Here is a 25,851-nt window from a genome sequence, read left to right as displayed (position 1 = left end):
TTCGACTTAGCAGTATGCAGCCCGAATACTCGATTTGAGATCGTGCGGTTTTTAGCCGAAACAATCTAAACGAGAATCGAAGATCTCGTTATTAATAGTGCAACAGTAAAAAGACAGACGAAAACAGACGTCGAATGAAGAAGATATAAATTTATAACATAGTTTCCTGTTCCGGCCTACTAAAATAATATAATAAAAATGAAGTCAAAATTAACCGACAGAGCCTAAATGAAAGTTGTAGAGTATAGTCTCACCTACGCGTGGATATAAAGAACGTCAAAAACGGAGCTCGTATGCGAAAGTTACGCAAGTTTGAAGTCTGCTTAATCGAGTACGCCCAGTGTAATTTTGGAGTACGCCCAGCGTGCTCTGAACCGCCTCAGCTACGCATGCAATGACGTCACTCGAGTAGATACACATGCAATGACGTCACGTACGCCCAACGTAAGGCTTAGTATGCCCAGCGCACCTAGATTTACACCCAGCGTAATCCCAGATTCAACACCCTATAAATAGAATGCGAGGCTGCCTTATTTCTTTGCTCATTTTCTCTTCTTTCTCCCGTTTAGCCTCGATTTCCGTGCAAGAAATATCCCGAAGCCCCGATATCATTCCCGAGCCCTGAAACAAGTTCCGAAGCCCCGAGGATCCCGAGAAATGAGATTCCCGAGTCGAAGCTCTGCCCGCGGGAAGCCGATTTTGTGAAGATCTTCCAGATCTACCGAAGAATACTACTTCTGCAAACCATAGTGCTGACCGATCATCTTCTAATCAAGTGAGTGTGTATTACTTTCTTCTAACACATAAATACGAAGTATTTGCTATGAAATACGTGATATGTGTATAAATATTATTTGTCTATTTGAGATGGGTGTGGAATTAAAGTTTTATACAAGTGTTAAATGATTTAAACTGTGTAAGTATTTATATCTATGAAAATGTTGGGTAGAACATGGGTAGATGAGATAGTTAGTGACTATGGAGTTAGCGCCTATTGTATAAACCTTGGTGACGATGTGATTTCGTGCCTATTTGATGAACCTTAGCGACTATGGAGTTAGCGCACGTTGAGTAAACTTTGGCGACTAAGGAGTTAGCACTTGTTGAGTAAACCTTGGTGACTATGGAGTTAGCACCTGATAGCTATGGATTTAGTGCCTGATAGATAAATTTTGGCAGCAATGGACTTCGTGCCAATTCCTTAGGTAAATCCTTAGGAACGAATGAATGAAGGATAGTTGGTTTGTAGGGTAGAACCTTAATAAATAAAGAAGATAATAGGGAGGGGTAATTGGGTTGATTGTTTGCTCATTAAATATAATAATTATATTATTAAGGGTTGAAAACCCTATATGCTCACCAGGCTCCCAAGCTTGACCCACTCAGTTTTCTTTGTATCACAGGTATCAATACGAAGTCATATTTCACTGAGTGATTAAAGGAGATGTAAATCATTAGTGTAAATAAATGTAAGTTCTGTTTATGCTTATGTGTATGTATCAGAACATGACATCCCAAGATTTTATTATATAATGAAAAATACTTTTCTTTAAGAAATGATTTAATAAATTTTTATCATATTTTGTTTTGGGAACAAATTCCGCAACAGCTTTCTTTAAACGATTACTCTAATTAAAAAAACAAAGCATAAACAAATCGGTCTTTTCTGGCCGTGAAATTGGGGATGTCACAGTTGGTGTGCAACTTTTTGAATGACATGGTTGTGTTTTCTTCTTATATCTCTATCTTGATTTCTCTGCATGATTGTTATGATACTAGGATCCTTAATTTATCAGGATCCATGAAAACCTGGTTACGACAAATAATCCTGAGATAAAATTCTTGTAGTGAAGTATACTTGAATTTTGATAACCAATTGATTTTTTCTTAGGATACTAGAAATTTAAGGATCCTTAAACTGTACTTAGAGTTTCTCAAGAATAAGGGTAGATGGAACCATATTGTCTTCAAGTTTTTCCTTAAGCTTCAGAAGCTTTTTAATCTTAGAATTTACTAAGGATAAATCCCAGCTTAGGAAAGAACTTTGGATCATTGTTGACTTCTGATGATAAGGTTCTTACTGATGAGGTTCCATACCGATGAGGATCCTTAATGATGAGGATCCTCAATGATGAGATCATATGGGGGAATTCCTTCCTGAGGTAAACATGTTTAGGTTATAAACATTGACAAAATTCTTGGGTAACATCATAAGTTCAATATGTTAATGTACTGGGTAGGATCCCAACTTGTGACATATTTCATGGGAAAGATCCCTAGTTATGATAACATGAAAATGTTATGATTCGTGTGTATTTTCTGGGGAGAAATCCCAACGTGTGATAACATGAAGATGTTGTAAACCTTATGTAATTTCTAGGGTAAGATCCCAATTTTAGATAACATTAAAATCTTATAAACCTTAAGGATCTTAACTTATGTTCAAAGATAAGAGGGTTGCCAAGCTACTGCATCTTAAAGTGATCCACTTATTCATATCCCATAGTTAGATATCGTGTGTTCAAGCGAGGTGTATAAACCTAAGTCCGTGTGAAAGAGGTAATATACTATTTATACCTTTAGAGGGGATTAAGTACCCTTAAGCATAGGAGAGATGATCAGTCTCTAGCTTGTGTATATGATAGTTTAAAGATCATACAATTGATATAATGGAATTTTTTATGTGCTAAGATGTTGAGATCTTCGTGTATCAAGATCCTTATGTTTCAGGATCTTCAACATTGTGGATCCTCATATTTCAAGATCTTCAACCTTAAGGATCCTTATATTTCACGATCATTGCTTATGGAGATCATTACGTTGTTATGCATAGCAAACGTTAGCTAGGGTGGGCATGAGTCTAGCTAACGCCCCTCCAATGCTTAAGTTAGTAGTGTATTCGAGGAGAAAATAAGTAATGATGAAGATTTTAAGGTAAAGAACATGTGCACCTTGGTTTTGTTGAAGATCAATCGATCTTGTTTACACATAGTATGCTTTGAGATGTATAGCATTCTAGAATCTTGGTAAAATGTGTCCTTCGAGTGTTGCTAGCCAATACGCTCCTTTTCCTGCTTCAGCATCTATGAGATATGGTCCTTCCTAATTAGGAGCTAATTTACCAACACTAGGATCCTTGGTGTTTTGGAATGTTTTCCTTAATATCAAGTCTCCTATTTAGAATCTTCTGACTTTTATGTTCATGTTGTAAGCTTTATTCATCCTTTGTTGATGAGCAGTGATGCGTATCTTGGCAAGATTTCTGAGTTCGTCAACAGTGTCAAGATCTTGGGCTTGGGTCATGTCATTGTTTTCTTGATTTTGGAGAAAGTATCTTGTTGTCAGGATCACTACTTCGGTAGGGATCATTGCTTCTGTCCCAAACACTAAGGAGTAGGGGGTCTGACCTGTGGCTACTTTGGACTTAGTCCTATCTGCCTATAGGACGAAATGAAGTTCTTCTGCCCATCTTCCATTCTTTTTATCTAGCCTTTTCCTCAAGTTGTTTACTATGATTTTGTTGCTAGATTCTGCTTGACCATTAGCTTAGGGATGAATAGGAGTGGAAATTATCATTTTGATCCCCCAGCTTGTGCAAAATTCTCTTGTCCTTTTGCTTATGAATTGGGATCCATTATCACATATGATTTCAACGGGGATCCCAAACCTGGTCAAGATATTATGTTTAATAAGTATGTGGAAAATAAGTTATCTTCATGGTTGGCGAGTAGTATCGTATTCTCAATACTTTGGAGCATAAGGATCTCCCCTAGTGTGATTGACGTAGTCTCTTTCATGTATGTCCTTCAAGACTTCTATAGTTTCAGGGTCTTCCAAGCATCTGAGATCAGAGGCAGAGCATCTTTAGGGCTAGGAGGGGTTGTGCCCCCCCCCCCTTGATTTTTTTCTTAGAAGTATTCATAGCCCAAGAAAATTTACACAAATGAAGCCCAAAAATAAAAAGTTTGACCTGCCTCCCTCTTCTCCGTTATTCCGAACTCTGAATAAAAGTTATCGACCCTCTAACCCTCGCTCAGTCAGATCATCGTTGTTCGCTGGAGCACCTATCCATGTCGGCACCTCCCAATCGACAATCTGCAGTCACCACTGACAGCTCCACCTCAAACCTCTGCATTGGAATCGATCAATTATGTTTAGTGTTCTCTTCATTTTTCTCTTTTCTCTTCATCCATCCAACCATTAGCCCCTGATTAAGTTTAACTGGTTTTGATCCTCAATTCTTCATAATGAATGTCTGATTTTACTTGCTATACTCAAATAGTCAGTTATTTGCTTCAAATTGAAACACCAAACCCAACAACTTGAAAATCAAACCCAGAACTTGTACACAAATAAGGCAAGATGCAATCTTTTAAACCTGTGGTTATATGCAAAAACTTTAAAACAACCTGTACAGTAAGAGCAGCTAGAGAGAGAAAGAAAAGAAAGAATACATAAGAGAGAAAAGAGTGTGATTGTGAGTGTGAGTGCGAGATGGGCAGAAAAAGGAAAGCAATTAGGATTTAGGAATGGCGGTTTCAGAAGAAGAAAAACAGGTTTTGATGAGAGTTGATGTTATCCTTTGGATGGTGAAAAGTAGTAAGCCAATAGGGCAATGAGGAACACAGACTCACAGAATACAGCTGTTGAAATCTGGTAATTTTTTACATGTTATGGTGTTTACGTGGCAGCATACTCTTGGCTTCATATCTCATTATTCGTTCTGTTGACCAAGTAGTCTCCTATTTTATGCCCTCCTAATAAACAAACAGGTAAATTTTTTGTTTTGGCAAAAATATTATTATTCTAATGAAAGTAAAAGAATCAGAAAATGGAAGTTTAAATGAATTTCAGGCCTGGTGGTTTAAATAGATACAGAAATTACTGAAAACATTCATTCCAAGTTTGTAATTCTTCTTCTATGTATCTTTCTTATTTATTTGCAAAAAAAAAAAAATTATACTTCTCCCCCCCCCCCCCCACCCAAATTAAATGGTCAAGCTCCGCCCCTGTCTGAGATATGGACCTGGCATAGACTTTTTATAGATTTTACCTTGGATTATTACGAATCTTGAGATTCTTGTTCTGAATGCTCTTTCACTTTTTTCTTCTGTTGGGATCATTCCATTTTGGAGATACTCCATAATGGGTTGGATCCATGATCGTGGACTTCTTTGAGGATCCTGTTCGTCGGGATCCTTTTGAGGAGGGATCTAAGGGTCAAGATCTCTGATGGCTGCTACACTTATTGATTGTTCAGGATCGTCGGGTTTTTGGAAAGGGCTTCTACAGATGGAGTTATTATGTGGGTTATAGGGATCTTCATTTCTGGTCGGATCCTTAGGGAGGATCCTAAGTTAGCTAATGCATCTGCTTCTGTGTTTTCTTCCCTAGGAAACTGGGTTAGGCTAAAGTTTTCAAAATCATAGACTAATTTTTTGAGGATCTTGAGGTATAATGCCAATCTTTCACCTTTCACTACGTAAGATCCACTGAAGTGACTGGTTAATAATAAAGAATAAAAAAAATACCTGAAGATCCTTGATTTGAAGATCCTTAGCCAATTATATTCCCATGATGAGTGCTTCATATTCTGCTTCGTTATTGGTTGCGTTGAATTCAAAACTAACTGCCTGGGGTATGATGTCCCCATGTGGCGATTTTAATATGATTCCTAGTCCGGTTCCTTTTTGGTTTGAAGCTCCATCCGTGAATAGTGCCCATTTTCCCAAGTGTTCATCTTCTAGGAGTTGTTTAGCTTGAACGTCTACTTCGTTTTGTAGATCATCACTAATATCAGCCACAAAGTCTGCTAATGATTGTGACTTTGTGGCGGATCTTGGCTCATATTTGATGTCAAACGTGCTTAACTTCATAACATCTCTGGTTTTCTCATCACATTATTAATAGGATAGGTAGTTTTCACATGTATAGTATGTGTCTCGAAATAATGTCTTAATTTAGTAGAAGCAGTTACTAATGCAATAATTAATTTTTCGAGATGAGAATACCTGGTTTCAGGATCCAGAAGACTTTTACTTACATAGTAGATAGGATGTTGGTTTCCGTTAAGATCCTTGGCTAGGAAAACACTTACCGCACCTGAGGATACCGAGAGGTAGAGGAGAAGTGGTTCTCCATCTATAGGCTTCACCAGCAGTGGCATGGAACTTAAGTATCTTTTGAGTTCTTGAAAAGCTTCTTCATGGTCTTCGGTCCATTCAAACTTCTTGTTCTTTGTCAAGATATCATAGAAGGGTTTATACCTTTCTGAGGATCTTGAAATGAACCTGTTGAGTGCCGTTAGTCTTCCGGTTAGCCTTCAGATGTCTTTTGTCGAAGATGGGGATTTCAGCTCAATGATTGCTTTCATCTGCTCTGAGCTTGCTTCTATTCCTCTCTTGGTAACCATGTACCCAAGGAGCATGCCTGACTTTATCCCAAAGTGGCATTTAAACAGATTTAACTTCAAGTTGTATTCGTCTAGGATGTCGATGGCTTCTTTTATATCCCTGAGATGATCTTCAGCTTTCATGGACTTCACCACCATGTCATCAATGTAGATCTCCATTATGTCCCCAACTATTCTTTAAGCATCCGGTTCACCAGTCTTCGGTATATTGCACTTGCATTTTTAAGACCAAAATGCATTGCAGTGTAACAATATATACATGTTGGTGTTATAAATGTTGTATCTTCTTGATCAGATGGTTTCATCTGGATTTATTGGAATCCTGCTGAAGCATCCATGAAGGTTAAGAGTTTGTGGCCAACTGTTGCGTCTATCATGGAGTCAATGTGTGGTAAAGGGAAAAGATCCTTAGTACAAGCCTTGTTAAGATTCGTGTAGTCTACATATACTCGCCACTTGCTGTTCTTCTTCTATACGACAACTACATTAGCTTGCCATCTCGGGAATGTCACTTCATTGATCATCCCTGTCTTGAGGAGCTTTTCCACTTCTTCTTGGATGATCTGATTCCTTTCAGATGCAAACTTCCTTATCTTTTGATGTATCGGTATGAAAGAAGGATCAATATTAAGTTTGTGAGTGATAATACTTTTTTCTTTATCTGTCATATCTTCGTTTTTCCATGCGAACGTCTTGCTTTTGGTTCGAATGAAGTTTAACAGGCCTTGCTCAATTTCCTCAGGTACTGAGGATCCTATGAGGACTTTGGCTTCAGGATACTCGCTGCTCAGAGTCACTTCCTTCACTTCTTGCTCCTTCGTTTCTAGAACATGTCGTGCCCCCTGTCTTAATTGCTATGCTTGATTGGGTTTCGTCGTAGGCTTCATTGAGTTTTTATAACATTCCTTTCACTTTTGTTGATCTCCCATGACCATCTGTCTCAACTATTGAAGTTCCCTAGCCATGTTTGGAGTTATTCCTGCATCAACATCTGTAGAGTTAGTATTGATAGTATTGTTATTTCAGAAATTACTAGAATCAAGGTTTCTAGGAGTTTTGAAAGGCTCATTGAGATCATTGATCATAGGTGCACGATTGCTCATAGTTGTCCCCCGGGGTAACATAGGAGTAGCAGAAGTTGTGTTCCCCTATTGATTTCCTGAGGATCCTGCATTGTCGAAGTTCAAGATCCTTCGTTGTACAACAGTGGGCATCGTTTCTTGGGATTTTTGAAATTCCACCTTCATCCTCTCCACTTCTCTAAGTAGTGTTCTATTCTCATCTTGTTTCTGAGTCATATGTTGCGTCATTTTCCTCATCATAGCGAAGAATTCAGTAGTAGTAACCAGAGCAGTCGGATCCTAAAGTCCTTAAGGTCCCAAACTTCCTTGGTTAGTGATCGGATGGGTGTTTTTTTTTGGAAGTGTCAGGCGCTTTCCTCTGACCAGGGGGTCTACTCGAAGGAGGTGGTAGGTTTTTGGTTGGAATGGAAGGAGCAGACGATGAAGAAAGGATCGGTTGTGTAGGCATGATCGTTCGAGCATTTTGAACACCATGGCCCCACGGTGGGCGCCAAATTGTTTTGTTTAAAAATTACACAAGTATAAATGAACCAAATTTAATAAGAGGTTGTGATGTTCTAATTGTGCAATAGAAAAAGGTAAAGAGAATGACACGATTGTTTACAAGGAAAGCCCTTGACCCTTGCTAGGATCTCTGGCACCGAACATTGGGAGGTGATAATGATCACCTGCCTTGAAGATTTTATTAATACAAAATGATGGTTATAGAGAGTATTTTAGTAAGATCAAGTGAAAAAGTTCGTAGAGTAAGCTTAGTGTAAGTAGAATGTGTCTTGTACGAGATACATGTGTCAATTTATAATCTAAACTAGCTAACAAGATGTCCAATATTCTCGGGATCCTCTATGACAAGCTTCGTGAACATTGTTGGACTTGGTATTCCGGGTCTTTAGCATAGTGGCGACGATTCTCTATTGAGAATAAGTTATCTCTTGACTATTTCTTTACATGTGTTAATTAAAAATGAAATACAACCGTTATAAATGTTAGTAGATAGTAATAACTGTATATATATATATATATATATATATATATATATATATATATATATATATATATATATATATATATATATATATATATATATATATATATATATGTCCGGTTCCGATGATGACTCTTTTTTCGTTGAGGACTCGTGAGGACACCTTAAAAAATTTAAAAAAAATAAAAATAAAAAAGTAAAAATCATAAAATCAAGCATAATACTATATTCGAGACAAAAAAAATTGAAATTTTTTTTTGGATTATTAAAATTGAAGCATAGATCATAAAAAGTAAATCATAGATCATAAAAATGATCAATGCTTCAATTTTAATGATCCAAAAAAAATTTCCAACTTTTTTTCTCTACGATATAGTACTATGCTCGATTTTATGATTTGTATTTTTTTTTCAATTTTTTTAAGGTATCTTCAAGAGTCCTAACCGAAAAAAAAATCATCACCCGATCATTTCTCTCTCTCTCTCTCTCTCTCTATATATATATATATATATATATATATATATATATATATATATATATATATATATATATATATATGTGTGTGTGTGTGTGTGTGTGTGTGTGTGTGTGTGTTATAATGTGGATGTCATTTATTGTTTGGCCGTAAAGACAATTGTAGACCAATAAATGAAAATAATGAATTGCTATGACACGAGGATATATGATATTACAATGGAATAAAATATACCATATAATCATATAAATTGATTTTAAGGATATTTTAGTCAATTAAACTGGATTTAAAAAAGAAAATTTTCGGATTTTAATAGATATCTGATTCATTTAATTTAAAAAAATATAACCTTTCCATTAATTTAATTTTAATTCTAATGTAATTTTAATAATTATCGGTTTTATTTTGTTAAATGATATTCTGTTAGAATGATATTCTATCCGAATGACAACCATAAACTAATATATAATCTTAAATTTTGAAAGTTTGAGGTTTTATCCGGTAAAAACCAATTTCAGATAGTTCTTCAATAATTCTCCTATAATGATTTGAATAACATAACATTTTAATGGTAAAAATGTTAATGTAAAAGATATTCTAGTAGAATTTGAAATAAAAGAAATTAGGGTTGCGGTCTATGTCGATTATTAGAAGAGAATATATTGTTGTCCATGTTGATTAAACTTCATTTTAAATTATTTTAATAATGTAAGACAATATATTGTGCAACTTAATATAAAAAAGTTAGTTAATAATGCATATGTAGTTACATTTTGTTATCCTTTAAAAAATTTTGTCACTCGTTCATATTTTGAATATATGATTTGGTCTACCCTAAAACAAAATCGTGGATTTCAATGGTGTCATATGGTTATGGATGGAAGACGTGATATAAATGTTATTCATCCATGATTTAAGTGATTTAGTTTTGGTTGTTATTCAATTATATGTAATATTACTTTTCTATCATTTATTGATTATTTAATTATTTGTTTTTTTTCTAAAATTTGATTTGTTTCTACGGCTGCATAATAGTTGTATATTTGCATTTGTACCTCTCTCTCTCTCTCTCTCTCTCTCTATATATATATATATATATATATATATATATATATATATATATATATATATATATATATATATATATATATATATATATATATATATATTATCTCTTGTTGTACGAGGAAGAAAAAGAAAGCAATGGTGTTTAGACTAGACTTTTAAAAAGCTTATGATTCGAAGAGATGAGACTTTCTTGATGATGTTCTTTGTCGTATGGGTGTTAGCTCTATTTGGAGGGGTTGTATCCAATCTTGCCTCACTTCTTCAAAGGCTTCGGTTCTTGTGAATGGGTCGGCGATAGATGAGTTCCAGATTTTTTGAGGTCCCATACACATAGGGTTATACTTTTTTCTCATTTTCTCTTCATTTTGGTTATGGAAAGCTTGCATGTGGCTTTTCTTAGAGTAATTGATCGAGGTCTTTTCTCTAGTATCTCTCTTGATTCAAACACTAATATTTGTATTTCTCATCTTTTTTATGTGGATTATGTTGTTTTTATGGATGAATTGAAGGAGTCAAATGTTCACTCCATTGTTTAAGTTCTCCACTGTTTCTTTTTAGCCCCGGGATTGAAAATTAATTTTTCTAAAAACTCTCTTCTTGGTATTAGCGTTCCCTCTGATCAGATTTCCCATTTGGCGAACCATATAGGGTGTGGTCATATGTCCACTATGTTCCCATATATCGGTTCAGTTGTAGGTGATGTGATGAACCATGCTTCAGCTTGGAAAGACGTGGTGGGAAAGGTTGTGGCGAGACTTTCTAAATGGAAAGTTAAGACTTGATCGGTTGGTAAGAGGTTGACGTTACTCAAGTCAGTCTTGGGTTCTTTCTACTTTTATATGTCTTTATCTAAATCTCGTATGGAGGTCTTGCAGGGTCTCGAAGCTTTGCGTAATAGAGTTTTTCTTGGCATGTAGATGGAGTAGAAGAAAAAAAATACTTGAATTACTTAGAAGATAGTCTTAGCGTATAAAAATAATAGGGGTTTATGGTTTGCAATTCTTTTTTGTCCTAAATCATGCTCTTTTATTCAAGTGGGTGTTGCAGCTTCTTTTTAGCTATGATGTCCTTTAGGTGAAAGTTGTTAAGGCGATTCATGAGGAAAAAGCTTTGATTGGGTGTGCTTTTCCAACGGTAGTTGTTTTCTTTGGATTGACATCCTGAAAGAGACTTCTTAGTTGTTTGTGAAAGGGTTAGATTTGTTTCAATTTTGCAAAAAAAAATGTTGTACATGTTATTTCTTGAGAGGTGGAGCAACATTTGTTATTATCGAGTTAGGGTTGAGGCTGATGACGAAGAGGTTGAACCATGGACAAGTACTTGTATTAGATAGTTGTTATCATTTTTGTTGAACTTGTATTGAATATTTTTTATATTAATATTTACTATCATTGTGATTGAAAGTGCATTTGGTTTTTATTTATCGTATTTTTCTATAAAAAACTTTGCAAAAAAAAAAACATGTGACTATATGTGGTTTATGCTCACGATTTAATTTGTTAGATGTGACTGAAAGTAAATAGTATGTATGATAAAACACAATACTTGTGACTATAAGGCTGTGTTTGGTGTACTAACTGAAAAGCTAGCTATTAGTTGACAAGCTAGCTGATAACCAAAAAATTAGTTATAAAATAAAAAGCTAGCTGATAGCTGAAAAACTAGCTGATAAAAAATAACGTTTGGTAAAGTAGCTGAAAAGCTAGCTGAAATATATAAAATTACATAAAATGACATGTAAGAGTATATGTTTCTATAATTAATTAAGAGGTGTATTTGAAAAAAAAAATTTAAAAGCTCCTAAAAAGCTAGTTTAAGTAGCTTTAAAAAAAAAAAAAAAAAAAAAAAAAAAAAAAAAAAAAAAACTAACTTATAGGCTACTTCTTGGCTTACCAAACACGACAACATAAAAAACTCGAAAAATAACCTAACTTATCAGTTAGTTGTGACGCGCCAAACACAACCTAAGTATATAACGGTCACAAATTAATGTATTATGAGTGATAAAAGTAAATAATATTCGTGAGAAATGAATCAACCTATGGCTAAAATTAACTTATGGTCACAGTTGATGTATTCAATCACGACTCTACAACGGTAATATAGTGGCATTGTAGCTTTTAATAGAGGTAAATAACCATGATTTTCAAAATTACGGTGATGCTATTAGCACTACGATTTACACTGTGATTATGATCACCGCTATAGTGGCATCATAACCGCTATTTGAATAAATTCTATTTTTGGGCTACTATATATTACAAAACATTTTTTATGTCATTCAATTGAACAAAAATGATTTTTTTTATCCCAAACCAAAACTTTTATGCAATTCCATTGAATAAGAATTTGATTCTATATGAATTTCATTGAAACTATGTATATGTTGTCTTGTTAATTGTGTTGAAGACTTGAAGTACTACAATATGATTAACTCAAGTTTTTAATCATTTTATTTGATAACTGTAATTGTGTTCAAGTATGATAGAATGCTAAGTATTGCTTATGTTTTGTTGTTGATTGTGTTAAAATATGATTAACTGTAACATTAGTAACCGTCATGTGAAGTATGATTAACTAACTATGATATGTGAAGTGTGATTTAGTGATTAACTAATTAATTGGTATGATTTACTACTATATATATATATATATATATATATATATATATATATATATATATATATATATAATATAATATAATATAAAAAACGCTATATCATAGATATATCATTGCGAGAACCATGATTTCAATTAACGGCCGGTGACCGCTATTATATATATATATATATATATATATATATATATATATATATATATATATATATATATATATATATATATATATATATATATATATATAAACGCTATATCATAGATATATCATTGCGAGAACCGTGATTTCAATTAGCGGCCGGTGACCGCTATTATATTTTTTACCGTGAAAACTGCATAGGTCACAATTTAATTTATTTTCTGTGACTTCAAATAATCAGTTAGTCGTCATAATAAAAGACAAAACATGTGTTACTAAAAGTTAATAACAGTAATGACAAACAAAAAAAAAATATAACTAAAAGTGAGCAATAATGATGACAAATGAAAAAAAAAAAAAAAAACAACTGTGTGACTAAAAATCAACAATAGTCATGACAAAAAAAAATGCATCACTAAAAATTAGCCATAGTCAAGAAAACAAATTAATATGTGATGGAAAAATTAGTTTATCAAAAAATTGATCTAAAAAAATACATAAATTGTTACCATAACGGTTTTACCTATAATAAGGTTTTTTTAATGGATTATAATCACCGTAACGAAACGTCGCCATAACATATCAAGTATGACATGCCCTTTCTTTCCTGACGTGCTGGATTGGAAAAAAAATCCGTCATATAGTGACAAACTTTTTACATCAACATAAGCTTTTGTTTGTACTAATGAAAAGAAAGACGTGGTGAAGTAGCCGTGCACGGGAGGTCACCACAACTCGTCGCACCCAATCGGTATGGTGTTCATCGCATACTACGCTGTCATCCTAAGCTCGACCACCACAGTGTTCGATGGTGACATACATTGTTGAGCCTTAAGAGGAATATTCTTCTTTCTGTTATCTTGAAAAAAGTTATATAATAGCTTTGTTAAAAGTACTAAAAGAATTTTAAATTGCTCAAAAATATTTATTTATTGATTTTTTTTTTGTTAATATCTCAAGAAAATATCATCTAAACAAGTGTGATACATCATCAAAAAAAAAAAAAAAAACCGACTAGACTTTAAGCTAAACAGTTGTTGCAATTAGCAATGAAATATAAACGGTGGAAATTTTTTATATATAAAGATGTTTTAATAAATTATGAAGAACACGTTATACATTTTTTCGTAATTTAGGTTTTATGCCCGGCCATAAATGATAACCTAAGTTGCTATATCCAGGAAGTGTCAATATAAATTTACTTAGAGTGGCATAACTTCCAATTAGAACAAGACTAACATCATCTACTTCCTCAAGATGCAACCTAAAAGACCACCTCGAATATAAAGATGACCCATTCTACACTACAATGAGCTGATTTATATTCTTTCCTTTCTACAACCAAAAGACTACTGGCATCCCTTTGATCTCCGGCCACCTTATTCTTGTTTTTCATATAAAGAAACCCCACACCACCGATGGCTTCTGTTCATCACCTTCACCAAAAACCTCCGATCAATCACTTGTTGAAGAGGCAATGAATAGCACTCCACACCAGCAAATCCCAATTCACTACACCCCTGACGACCGCCTTAACCGCCCCCTTCCTAACGATGGCCGTCAGTTAAGGCGGCATCACACCGCTCGGTATTATGTGCACCGTGTCAAAGAAAGTCTAACCACTCGTGTATCAAAGCTAATATGCTCTGTTTTTCTTAGCCTTCTGTTCATCGTAGGCCTCATAACATTCATCTTATGGCTCAGTTTACGCCCACATCGTCCAAGATTTCATATCCGTGAATTCTCCATCCCCAGTTTAGCACAAGGTAATGGTTTTGCAGCTGCCATGGCAACCTACAATGTAACAGTAAGAAACGCTAATCTGAATATAGGGATTTACTACGACACAATGCACCTAACATTGTACTATCAGAATAATCTCAACATTGGGGAAAAGCCAGTATTGTTTCCGTTTTATCAATCACCCAAGAACACGACGATTCTTTACGGCGACCTACAGGGGTCTACGTTCCAGGTAGATGAAGCACGTTGGGCACAGTTCATAGCTGATCGAAATCGTGGGAGTGTTTCTTTTCGGCTGGAGGTTGCTTCATCGATCAGGTTTAAGGTGGCCACATGGGAAAGCAAGAACCACAAGATGCATGCGACTTGTCAAATCAAGGTGGGACCCGATGGGTTGCTTATTATAGGAAGTGAGAAAGAAATGAAATGCCCGGTTTATTTCACTTAGAAAATAATACATGTCGTTCAATTTTCTTTCTTATTATTTAATTTGAAAATTTTAATTTAATTATTTGTAAAAATTGTTATTCGTTTCATTGTAATTAGTCTCGGGGTTTTGTGTCTACAACTACAAGGATCATATTCTTTTTTATAGAAAATCAAAATAATACTGACTAGGAAATTTAAAAAGTTACATTTTTTTTAGAACTGTAGATGATATTATCATTACTAAAAGCAATGCAACTATCAAGGTAACAAAGCAAATTACAAAATATTAGTACAAACAATGAAAGCATTATTAAGAAGATACTAGCATCATATATTCCAAATTGAGACTATTTCCCATTTGAGATCTAGCTCCACTAAAAGAAAAAAAAGGATATTAGCCGCGATAAATCGCCGCTATTGCTCACCATTAATTTTTTTTAAAAGTAGTCAATCCCGGTTGTCCGAAAACCGATACAAAATAACATTAAATGCAGAAAAACGATTACATAACATCCAAGTTTTATAATATCATGCATACACCAAAATAAATAACAAAATTCTTATAAATTTATGTCATATTACAATCTCTAATAAAAGATAAAACTAATACGACGTGTCATCAAACCCGCCACCGTTGTTCCATCCTATAACTTCCACAGTTGACTCCGGATCGTTGGACAATGATTGAAGATTCTCCAACTACATAGTAAATAACAACATATAAACTTGTAAATTAACCTATTAACTTAAACCAAACTAAAAGTTACCAAATGATAAAAAAAACTAACAATTACCAATTTATCTATATATCAACAAACTATCAAATTAACAAACCAACTAACATTAACCTTTTATGTTAAACCAACTATCAAACTAACAAACCAATAAACTAATAATTACCAATTTATCTACAAATATACATTACATAGGAAGCATTATAGTAATTTACTTTAAATAACATTTTCAATAATAGCGTTTTACTTATTTTTTGTTTCATTTTCCATTATGACGTTGTAGTTTACACATTGCATATAAATACATTACAAATTGCATACAAATACACACATACATACATTTTATACACATAAAACAACCATCAACACACTCCAAATTGCACATAAATACATACATACATACATACATACATACATACATACATACATACAGTATACACATATATACATACTTTTTATACACATAAAACAACAATAAACACAATCCAAATTGCATACAAATACATACATACATACATTATACACATATACACGTATTTTTTATACACGCACATATATGAAATACCCACAATTTTCACATACATATATTTGAAATACACACACATATAACATATTTCATACAGATATGAAATACACACATATATACAAAATACACACACAAATGCACACATATAAAACAAATTACAAAAAATGCACTTGTGGTTTCCAAAACGTTTCCCTCTTTCAACTGGTGGTGGTAGTCTTCGGTGCTGCAACAGTGGTGGTGGTAGTTGATGTCGGTGACAGCAACAGTCGACAGTAATGGTGGTGATCGGAGAGGAAAAGAGCTTTTTGAAAACAAAAATGCAATTAATCATAAATTTTTATGGAAATCGACATTAAAATAGAAAGAAAGGAAGAGATGAGGAAGGAAACACGAACCCAGGAGAAGGAAATCGACAGCAGCAACAGTGTCAGGGGAAGTTTTCGGTGGCCGATGGTATCTCTTCTACTAGATGTTGTTAAATGAAGGAGAATTGTTGGAGGAAGGGAGAATCGTTAGAGCAAATGATCGAGAAAATGAAACAAAATGAGAGTAGATTGAAGCAGAAAGAGGAAGCAAGTGGGTGTAATCTGCGTCGACCTTTAGCGGCGACACCCAATACTGGTGACATCCTATCTTTACCGGCGACATCCAATATTTAGCGGTGACATACGTAGAGGGAGAAGAAGGCGCGTTTTTTTTCGACCTTTAGCGGCGACATATTGTCGCCAGTATTGGTTTTGTGCGTTCCACGAGTTTCTCAACCATTGGATTAGAAAAATGATCGAACGGTTGGCGTTCACCAGAACGTGAAAGTGCGGATTCATATAGGTAGGTATTACCGGCGACACCAATAGCGGCGACAAGACCTTTAGCGGTGACATTTCGATTTGTCGCCGTTAAAGGTAATGTCGCCGCTATTAGTGTCGTCGGTAATGGTTGTATTTCTTGTAGTGAGACTATTATATATATATATATATATATATATATATATATATATATATATATATATATATATACCTTAAAAAGCATTTACAAGATTTTGCTGAATTTTAAGAGGTACAACCTTTTAAGCATCATATACAATAATTTTATACATCGGAGAATAATAAATCTTACCCGGTCAAAGACATATTTTGAATAGGTCTTCTAAGCTTATCTTCAAATTGAATGGGTTAAATATGAAAAAGTCAAATAAGATGATGATGATAAGATTTTGAATGAGTCAAAGTTTGACTAAGTGTTCCTCATATCCAATTGAATCGGTAAAAACTAAATCTTATCCGGTCAACATTTATGAAAAAGTCAAATAAGATGATGATGATAAGATTTTGAATGGGTCAAAGTTTGACCAAGTGTTTTTCATATCCAATTGAATCGGTAAATACTAAATCTTATTCGGTCAACATTTATGAAAAAGTCAAATAAGATGATGATGATAAGATTTTGAATGGGTCAAACTTTGACCAAGTGTTCCCCATATCCAATTGAATCGCTAAATACTGAATCTGTCAATAATAATGAAAAAGTCAAATAAGATGATGATGATAAGATTTTGAATGGGTCAAAGTTTGACTAAGTGTTCCTCATATCCAATTAAATCGGTAAATACTAAATCTTATCCGGGTAACATTTATGAAAAAGTCAAATAAGATGATGATGATAAGATTTTGAATGGGTCAAAGTTTGACCAAGTGTTCCTCATATCCAATTGAATCGGTAAATATTAAATCTTATCCGGTCAACATTTATGAAAAAGTCAAATAAGATGATGATGATAAGATTTTGAATGGGTCAAACTTTGACCAAGTGTTCTTCATATCCATTTGAATCGGTCTAATACGATGTATACGTTATAAAACATTTCATATAAACTGAAAGAGGCGCATTGATCTAGTATTCGTCTATCATGAATGCATTGTCATTGACCGCAAAACTTTGGTTCTCTCTCATGCTCACTACCTCCTCCTATGTTTTTCCTTCTATTAAAATCGAATAAGCCCAAAAATGTCTTACGTTTAATCCTAGCCCAGGTATAAGAAATCTCTATCTTTTCGTCATTTTATTTAATAAATTTTTTATGTCATTTTGTTGATCCGCACCCGTCGCTTTGCGCGGGTAAACGGCTAGTGTGTGTGTGTGTATATATATATATATATATATATATATATATATATATATATATATATATATATATCACTAGTTTATAACCCGTGGGAACCACGGTTATAAAATTAATCAAACTTTTATAGTAAAAACTCAAAATTATTAATAAGTTATTTTAAATAAATTATTAATTTAAGAGATATTTTTTATTAGTTATATGAAATTATAATCATTGATTCAAATAAATATATAAAATTAATTTTTAATATATATTAGATATTTTTTATTTGTGAATTAATGAAAACAATAATTTAAAATTTAAAATAGAATCACATTAATGATGAGGTTTAATAAATTTAAAATGGAAAACTAATAGATTGACAAGTGGCAACACATTAATTAAAATTTATAATATGGTGACACATGCCAAAAGAGCTACTCTTTTATTAGTATAGAGATTACCTATATGTTCAAGAGTTGCGTTCATGTCCACGTCGATGTTCCGCTTTCGTCCTCCAATAAAAAAGCTTGGAGGCCATTTTTAACGTATACGACCATTTGCAACTGCTCATCACCGCCTCATCGTCATCTTCGTCATACTTTTCTCATGCTGGCGTCTACATACCACCGCCTCACCATCATCTTTCCTGGCCTCATACTTCACTGTTGGGTTTTCTTCCTTCCCGAAATTTCCTCCAAAGCTGCTCGCCAGCTCTTGCTTGGTTTCAAGCACCAAGTCAAAAAACATGTTGATTTCTCAATAAGGCTGGGTGGCGATTCTTAACATATACGGTGGAAAGCTCCTTGCCTGCGTGCTTCCTTCTCCGGTTATCCTGACCTCACGCTGAGCAGAAGACTTCTGAGCTTATCTCTCTTGTCGGTGGCGTTTCCTCCAAAGCTACTTGCCACCTGCTTCCTATTAAAGCCAGCACCCTCTATTTTACCCTCCACATTTCCTCCATCTCTTCCCCTTACCGTTCTCCTTCTTCCACCTCCTCTTTACTCAATTTCAAACCTTTTGCCGACTCCGACTCCATCTTTATTATGTATTTAAGGTATGTATTATTTCATATCTTTTATTTACAATTTCCAAAACTTAGGTTTTCTATTGATTAATTTTCGTTCTCACTGTGAACGCTGGAGACTGAATTTATTTCTGAAGCCCTAAATCAATTGTGGAGCTTTAAATAAAAGCCTTTCATCTGCATATATCTTGAAGCTCGAAATGGATTTGTGATTTACATCTCTAATTAGAAGTCATTATTCCCTCCTTTCTCTGACCTGATTTCGGGGCAGCTGGCATCCTGTTCTCATTTAAGCTTCATGCTTCAGTGAGTTGTATGCTTAAAATACATGTACACAAGTAATTGACGCTTGATTGGAGGCTGAATCATGGTTCAACCATTTTCTTTTGACGACACATATGCTTTGTTTCAAGTGCATGTGCCCTAAATCTCTTAACTCTATGGGTTTATAAACCATATCCAATGTAAATTTTGTCACCTTTCTGCATTATTTTGCTAATTAAATTGAAGATTTAATGATCGCAGGTCTGAAGTTAACCTAGGTAAAGGGCTTATACCCCAATTTAATTCCTGCCTACCATGTTTCTACCACCATCAATATCCCTTCTTTCCACTCATTCTCAATCAAAACGAATCCCTCTACAAAAGTGTTTTCTAAAAATAGTACAGATACTTCACTTGATTAACAATTCCCCCACCCACTCCAAACGAATGTGCTTATTTGGTTTAAACAAATTTTTGAAAATCAATATCATATATCATGTTATTGAACATATATATTCACTAATGAAAAAATATATAAATCATAATTCATGTTGGTGTAATTGAAGAGATGGATTGAAATAAGATTGAAAAGAAAACAAATGAGTACGCATGGAAACAAAGATAACTTGTTGGTATGCTTGTCTCACTTGTATTGATTATCACCTATAATAAGTTTGATGGAAAAAAAAGGAAAGATAATAAGTTTTATTTGTTTGTTGTAGGAATATGACAGTGTACAACAATGCAAGACTCAAGTATTTGTTTCTGGAATCAAGGTACTACATGCACCCTTTATTAGGTAATGGTTGTAAGTAGTAATTGAAGATGGAATAATATATGTTTCCGATGTGATAGATCTTATCGGTTCATGTGTTTGATTAACTTAAATGGTTTGGTAATAAAAAAGTTTTCATTTTTCCTGATTTTCTTAATGGAGTGCAATTCTAGGAGATGTAATGTGAATTACATATTTAGCTTGTTCTTGGTTTCTATATTTGATTATGTGTTGAACATTTTTCTTTTAGTGAAATTTGAGGACTTATTTGCTCTGGGGCATTTACTGTAGGGGTTTGGCCATATTAACAACCTCAAGTTGAAATTCAAATGAAGTAAATCTAAAATTTTATGACAATTGGAATTTGTATTTGATCTATGGTTTAATTGCATGATATAGGGCGTTTCTTATATACTTAGGGATCAATTGTTTGTTCTATAATTTGGAATTTGTGATTCAACTTTTGTTTTTAATTAGCTTTAAATGCCTAATTGTTATCCTCCATTTAATTCGCTTCTGTTTGAATTCAGGTTGACATTATTGGATACCATCAGAATAATACCCTGTCCCTGGATCAAAATGTAAACCTTATTGTGATACAAGGAATGACGCAGTCATGGCCCACATGGTAGTCTTAAGGTAAACTAATGGGCATCAACTAACTTAATTTATTTGAACTTCCTACCATAATATCTCCATAAAGTAGGGAGTTTCAATAAGTATCATTTTATACATATTAAACAGGTAAGTAAGTTGTGTTTTTATTGAGTTTAATGGTTGTGGAGATCATCTCATTAAATAAGTTTGTTGGTTTTTGCGTATACTCACATGAAATATTCTCAACACTGGTGCAACAGAAAGGGTAAGGTGTTGTTTGTTTTTTCTGAGGCAAAATATCTGCAGTCTGCGGACCACATCTGTAGACCTCTGCAGTAAAAGAGGTGGACCAAACGTCTGCAGTCTGAAAAAAGAAGACTGTTTGTTTTTTTAACATCTGCAGGCTATTAAAATAAACTGATTTTTTTTAAACTTCAAAGTGATTTTTTAATATTTTTATGACTTTGTTATAAATAATTAATGAATCTAGATCAACTTTTATGTATTATTGTATAAAAATAAATAAAAATAAAAATGATATGAATTAACGTATATATTTAATAAAAATCAACAACTTTGGTTTCAAAGTTATAACTAAACATTATAATTAGTTATCAAAGAATTTGATACATAAATGGATGGAAATAAACTTCGATTTTTTCAATTAAATCCATTTAAAACGTACCATAAATATTTTCTCGAGAAATTGACAATACTGTATTAAATAATGTTTTACAAAATTTGGCAAAAAAATATAAGAATATATTATGATTTTTTTTTCATATTTATATAAACAACTTCAACGACTATTATTGTAATAAATCTTTATTCATAAATTTGTCAAAATATCATGTTTGTATCGTAAACTTTTTTTTTAAGTTTTGTAAAAAAATTTCAAATTGATTATCATTAATAAAGTTGGAAAAAATATCAATTAAAAAAAGCTTAAAAAAAAATAAAGATATATATGTTTTTTTAGGCTTGAAGATGTCTGAAGATGTTAGAAGACTCTGATCCACATCAGCGCCAGGAAGAGGGCGCGCAGACATTTTTAGGTCTGCAGTCTTCAAAAAAACAAACAGTCTGCGAAGGCTAATGTCAGCGTGTGGTCTGCGCGACGCAGACAGAAGAGGTCATGCAGATCTACAGACAAAAAACAAACACTACCTAACATAACTTGTTAGATGTGCCATCTGCTATGTTATCTTGACAAATAAATGAATTCTTTTTTAATCTATCTTCAATTATTCTTGAGTAATGAATTAATCTTGGATTATCATGTCAGATGTATCAATTACCTTAGGAATACCGTTACAAGAGAAGTCAATATGTTAGTAATCTTATATTCAACTTTACCAACCTATGTATGTTGTTCCACCTCCTCAACACTGTGTGGTAGAATTTTCTTCCTTATTTTTATAACATTTTGTTTTGGATTAAATGCTTGTATATGCTACAACTTCCAGTCTTTTGTCGACTTATGCAACAAAGTGCTTTTGTAGATGAAATATGTAACCACATTTTATTCCATGCCTAAAATATGTAAAATATTAGAAAATGTGTTTAACCGGATGAAATGTGGTTGCTTAATTAGCGTGATTTTCATAGATTTGGATCTTTTTATGCTAATAATATTTTTAATAGTATATCATTCAATAAAACATACAAAAAAAAAACAATTAAAAACAAAGAATACAATGCATGCAGATTATCCTAATCGTAATAACATAACTATTAGCATACAGAAGATACCTTAGTTATACATACTTTGTTTATTGGAACTAAAAACTATTATCACAACTATTTTTTTTTTCAAAATGTATTCTTTTAGGTAATTTCGACTAGAAAAAAAATTCTTCCCAAATTTTTTTATACTACTTGATCATTTATTAAAATTTCCTTGCCAACTAAAGTAAACGAGAGGTTATATTTTTTAATTCCGACTTACCTAGAACATGTCCAGTATTTGCGTTTACTCAATGAAAAATCTATGTTTTCTGGTATGTAATCCAATGATGCAATCACATGTGAAATGAAAAATAGCTGATTTCACAAATGAACCAGACTTAGAATTTTGTGTCATTAGATTGTAGTCGGGTACAATGGGTTTGGTATTCTAAACGGGTGAAAACAATTCGGGGATTCCTCCATAACTAGATTTCATCCTTCACTAAGTGAGAATTTGAAGATCTTTTTGTCTAATTGAACGATTAGAAAAATGAGCCACTTAATTCATGGGACAATTTTTCAGCAAGAAATAACAACATACCTTCTTCCTTTTAGTTAACTTTCTTAACATTTCTTAACCATAGTTTATTTTTATCATTAAAGCTTTGCACTTTGAAATTACAATTCTATAATTGCCTCTATTTTGAAAAAAAAAAAAAAAAAAAAAAAAAAAAAAAAAAAAAAAAAACTCACCCAATTATAGAATTGTGCTTTACAATGCTTTTATAAGAAAATGCTTTTATAAGAAAAGTAATATAACTAACTTATAACTTAAATTAACTTATACAAATAGAGATTAAAGTAATTAATATTATATAATTGTACTTTCATCATACAATAGTTTAATAAGAAGCAAATTAAAATAAAATTCTAAAAGTTAAAGAAATAGAATGAAAATAAGATGCTATATTAGACAAGCGAATGACAGTACATTGCTACTTTTTTGCATTTTGTCGATGCTTCTGGCGTGCTTGTTCTTTGATATGTATAGCAATATGTTCATGCTTATTGATAAACTAAAAGACTATTATGGGAACAAAAAGGGGACACAAAGCCAAGTTTGGGTTGATCAAGTTTTCCCAAGTTTTCCCTCACAGATTGATTCTTACGCCTGGCTTGTGAAGTTCAAGAAATAAGAACAAAATGGTAAGTAGCAGTATAGTTGTTTCACAACTATTGTAGTTAGGTCAAAGGTAAGGGGTTTTAATTTTAAAACTACCATTAGTAGCTTCATTACTCTTTAGTGTTTCTTGATATGATGTATTTTTGTTGGTTTTAGGGGTCAAACCTGCACAAGGGTTGACTTAGATTCATGTGCATTCATAAAACTTAAGGAATAATATAAAAAATAAAGCCAAAAATATTGATATTAAGTTTGTCTTCCACACTTTGGTTTCAAATTTTTCCTTTTAGCAGTAAAACTTATGATTGGAGGATTTACTATAGGTGTTATTGTATGTGCTTTTCAATTTGTTTTGATGAGGGTAAATATGGAAATAAGTACTTCATTAACTTGAAGGTTGCTCTGGGATTCATCTTTGATCAAACTTAGCTTTGAAATCTATATTTTTCTCATAATCACTTAAAATTGGCTTACTTACCAATTCTTTAGGGCCGTGATTATCACGGCCCCCCTAAGTTTCCCAGTATATATATATATATATATATATATATATATATATATATATATATATATATATATATATATATATATATATTAAAGTTATGAAGGAAAGTAACAGTTAACCTGCCCTTTTCTTGTCTATTTTGGTCCTCTTATTTTCTCTATTGACCATTTTGATATTGTTTTCTCCCCCCTTTACTTTTTATGTTTATGAATTTTATCACTTTTAATCATATGATAAAAGTGTCATCAATATCTCAAAGGTCAACTGTTAAAGGAAACCAACTCATCAGATCCTCTTCTATGCATCCTCATCTTTTCACCGCCTCCCCCGTCTCGGTTCACCATCGCCTCCTTCTATGCTTCTATTTGCTTTCCACCTGCGACCACCACACTTGAGCAAACCCCACCTTCGCCACTATTACGAGTTCCTCGACAAATCTAGCGTCTTCCTCCACCAACAACGTCACAGGTAAGCTTCCAACTCTCTTCCCTAAAATCTATTTATTTCTCCAACCGTCTCCCGTATATGTTCTCATTTTCTACATTCTCCTTCAAATTGGTTTCTTTCTTCTATAATTATGATTGCTTGCTGTACTTTGATTATGAATTTCTTAAATCCATTGTATGCTCCGAATTTCGGACAAACATGCTCTGTTAAAAATAAATTAATTTGGGGCTTATTATATTGTTTTTGTTGTTTAAACTTGGCAGATTTGAAGATGCATATTAAGTGCTTGATGAAATGCTTGAAAGAATTGTCGACACACTTGAATCAGGCTAGAACACTTCCATTTCGAGCACAAAACACCTGTTTTTCGATCGATTGAAGCTGTGTTAGTAATTAATGAATCTGGGTTATGATTAATTGAAGTGGGTTTTCATCGGAAAGTGTTCTTCACATATTTAAAAGACACCTGTATGAGAATATTTGTGACCCCAACGGGATGCCTTTGGAGGTTTTCCCTTGGGTACAAGCGTATACTGCTCTTTATTGGTGAGTGAGCAAAAAACGAAATACCATGCAAACTCGCTTAAAGAGGCGAAGAAGGTTCAATGTCCATTTATGTAAGACATTCACCGACTGTTTCAACTTTGAATGCTTTTAATGAATCAAGCGTTTAGCTTCCATTTTTCTGCAATGATCTGTTTTTTTAGATATTGGATTAAAGTAAGCAATATCATATCCACCATTTCAAATCTATTTCAGTGATTGTCTTTCCAGTCAAGCTTTTTAAGTTCATATATGTTATTGTGTAATCTAGGTTTGCTTTAAAACATATAATATAATTGTTTTTCACAAAAGATGGTTTAGAAAATTACTTAACTAGGAATCAAACATTTGGTAAGGTAGAATTTGTTTTGTCCCTAAAAACGTGTTATTATTTTTTAATCTGATAAAACGATTTGAAAATGCATTATCATTTTTTTTTGTTCCTTACATTTCCTTAAAAAAGAAATAGCATTTTTTTTATTTGTAAAAATGAGTTAACCAGTTGCATGAATCTAGCTATGCTTTTAGTTTT

At 33.1% G+C, this 25,851-nt stretch overlaps 1 protein-coding gene and 1 long non-coding RNA gene across 2 annotated transcripts; both read left to right on the top strand.

The window, feature by feature from the left end:
- Positions 1-13,841: 13,841 nt before the first annotated feature.
- On the top strand, positions 13,842-15,062 carry LOC111897150 (NDR1/HIN1-like protein 12). Its single transcript, XM_023893112.2, has one exon. It carries the CDS (start codon positions 14,255-14,257, stop codon positions 14,966-14,968), a length of 714 nt encoding a protein of 237 aa, XP_023748880.1. The 5' UTR covers positions 13,842-14,254; the 3' UTR covers positions 14,969-15,062.
- A 9,427-nt stretch (positions 15,063-24,489) lies between these two features.
- On the top strand, positions 24,490-25,554 carry LOC111897145 (uncharacterized). The gene is made up of 2 exons (XR_002852100.3): positions 24,490-24,797; positions 25,040-25,554. It is a non-coding gene; the product is annotated as an uncharacterized LOC111897145 (long non-coding RNA).
- The last annotated feature ends 297 nt before the right edge of the window (positions 25,555-25,851 follow it).

Source organism: Lactuca sativa, chromosome 4 (assembly GCF_002870075.4).
Source record: "Lactuca sativa cultivar Salinas chromosome 4, Lsat_Salinas_v11, whole genome shotgun sequence".
Taxonomy (NCBI): Eukaryota; Viridiplantae; Streptophyta; class Magnoliopsida; order Asterales; family Asteraceae; genus Lactuca; species Lactuca sativa.
The sequence above is the reverse complement of the archived record's forward strand: the minus strand, read 5'-3'. Positions and strand labels throughout refer to the sequence as shown.

Bases quoted from the DNA above. Each gene is read 5' to 3' on its own strand.
- LOC111897150 (XM_023893112.2), top strand. From the start codon at position 14,255: ATGAATAGCACTCCACACCAGCAAATCCCAATTCACTACACCCCTGAC.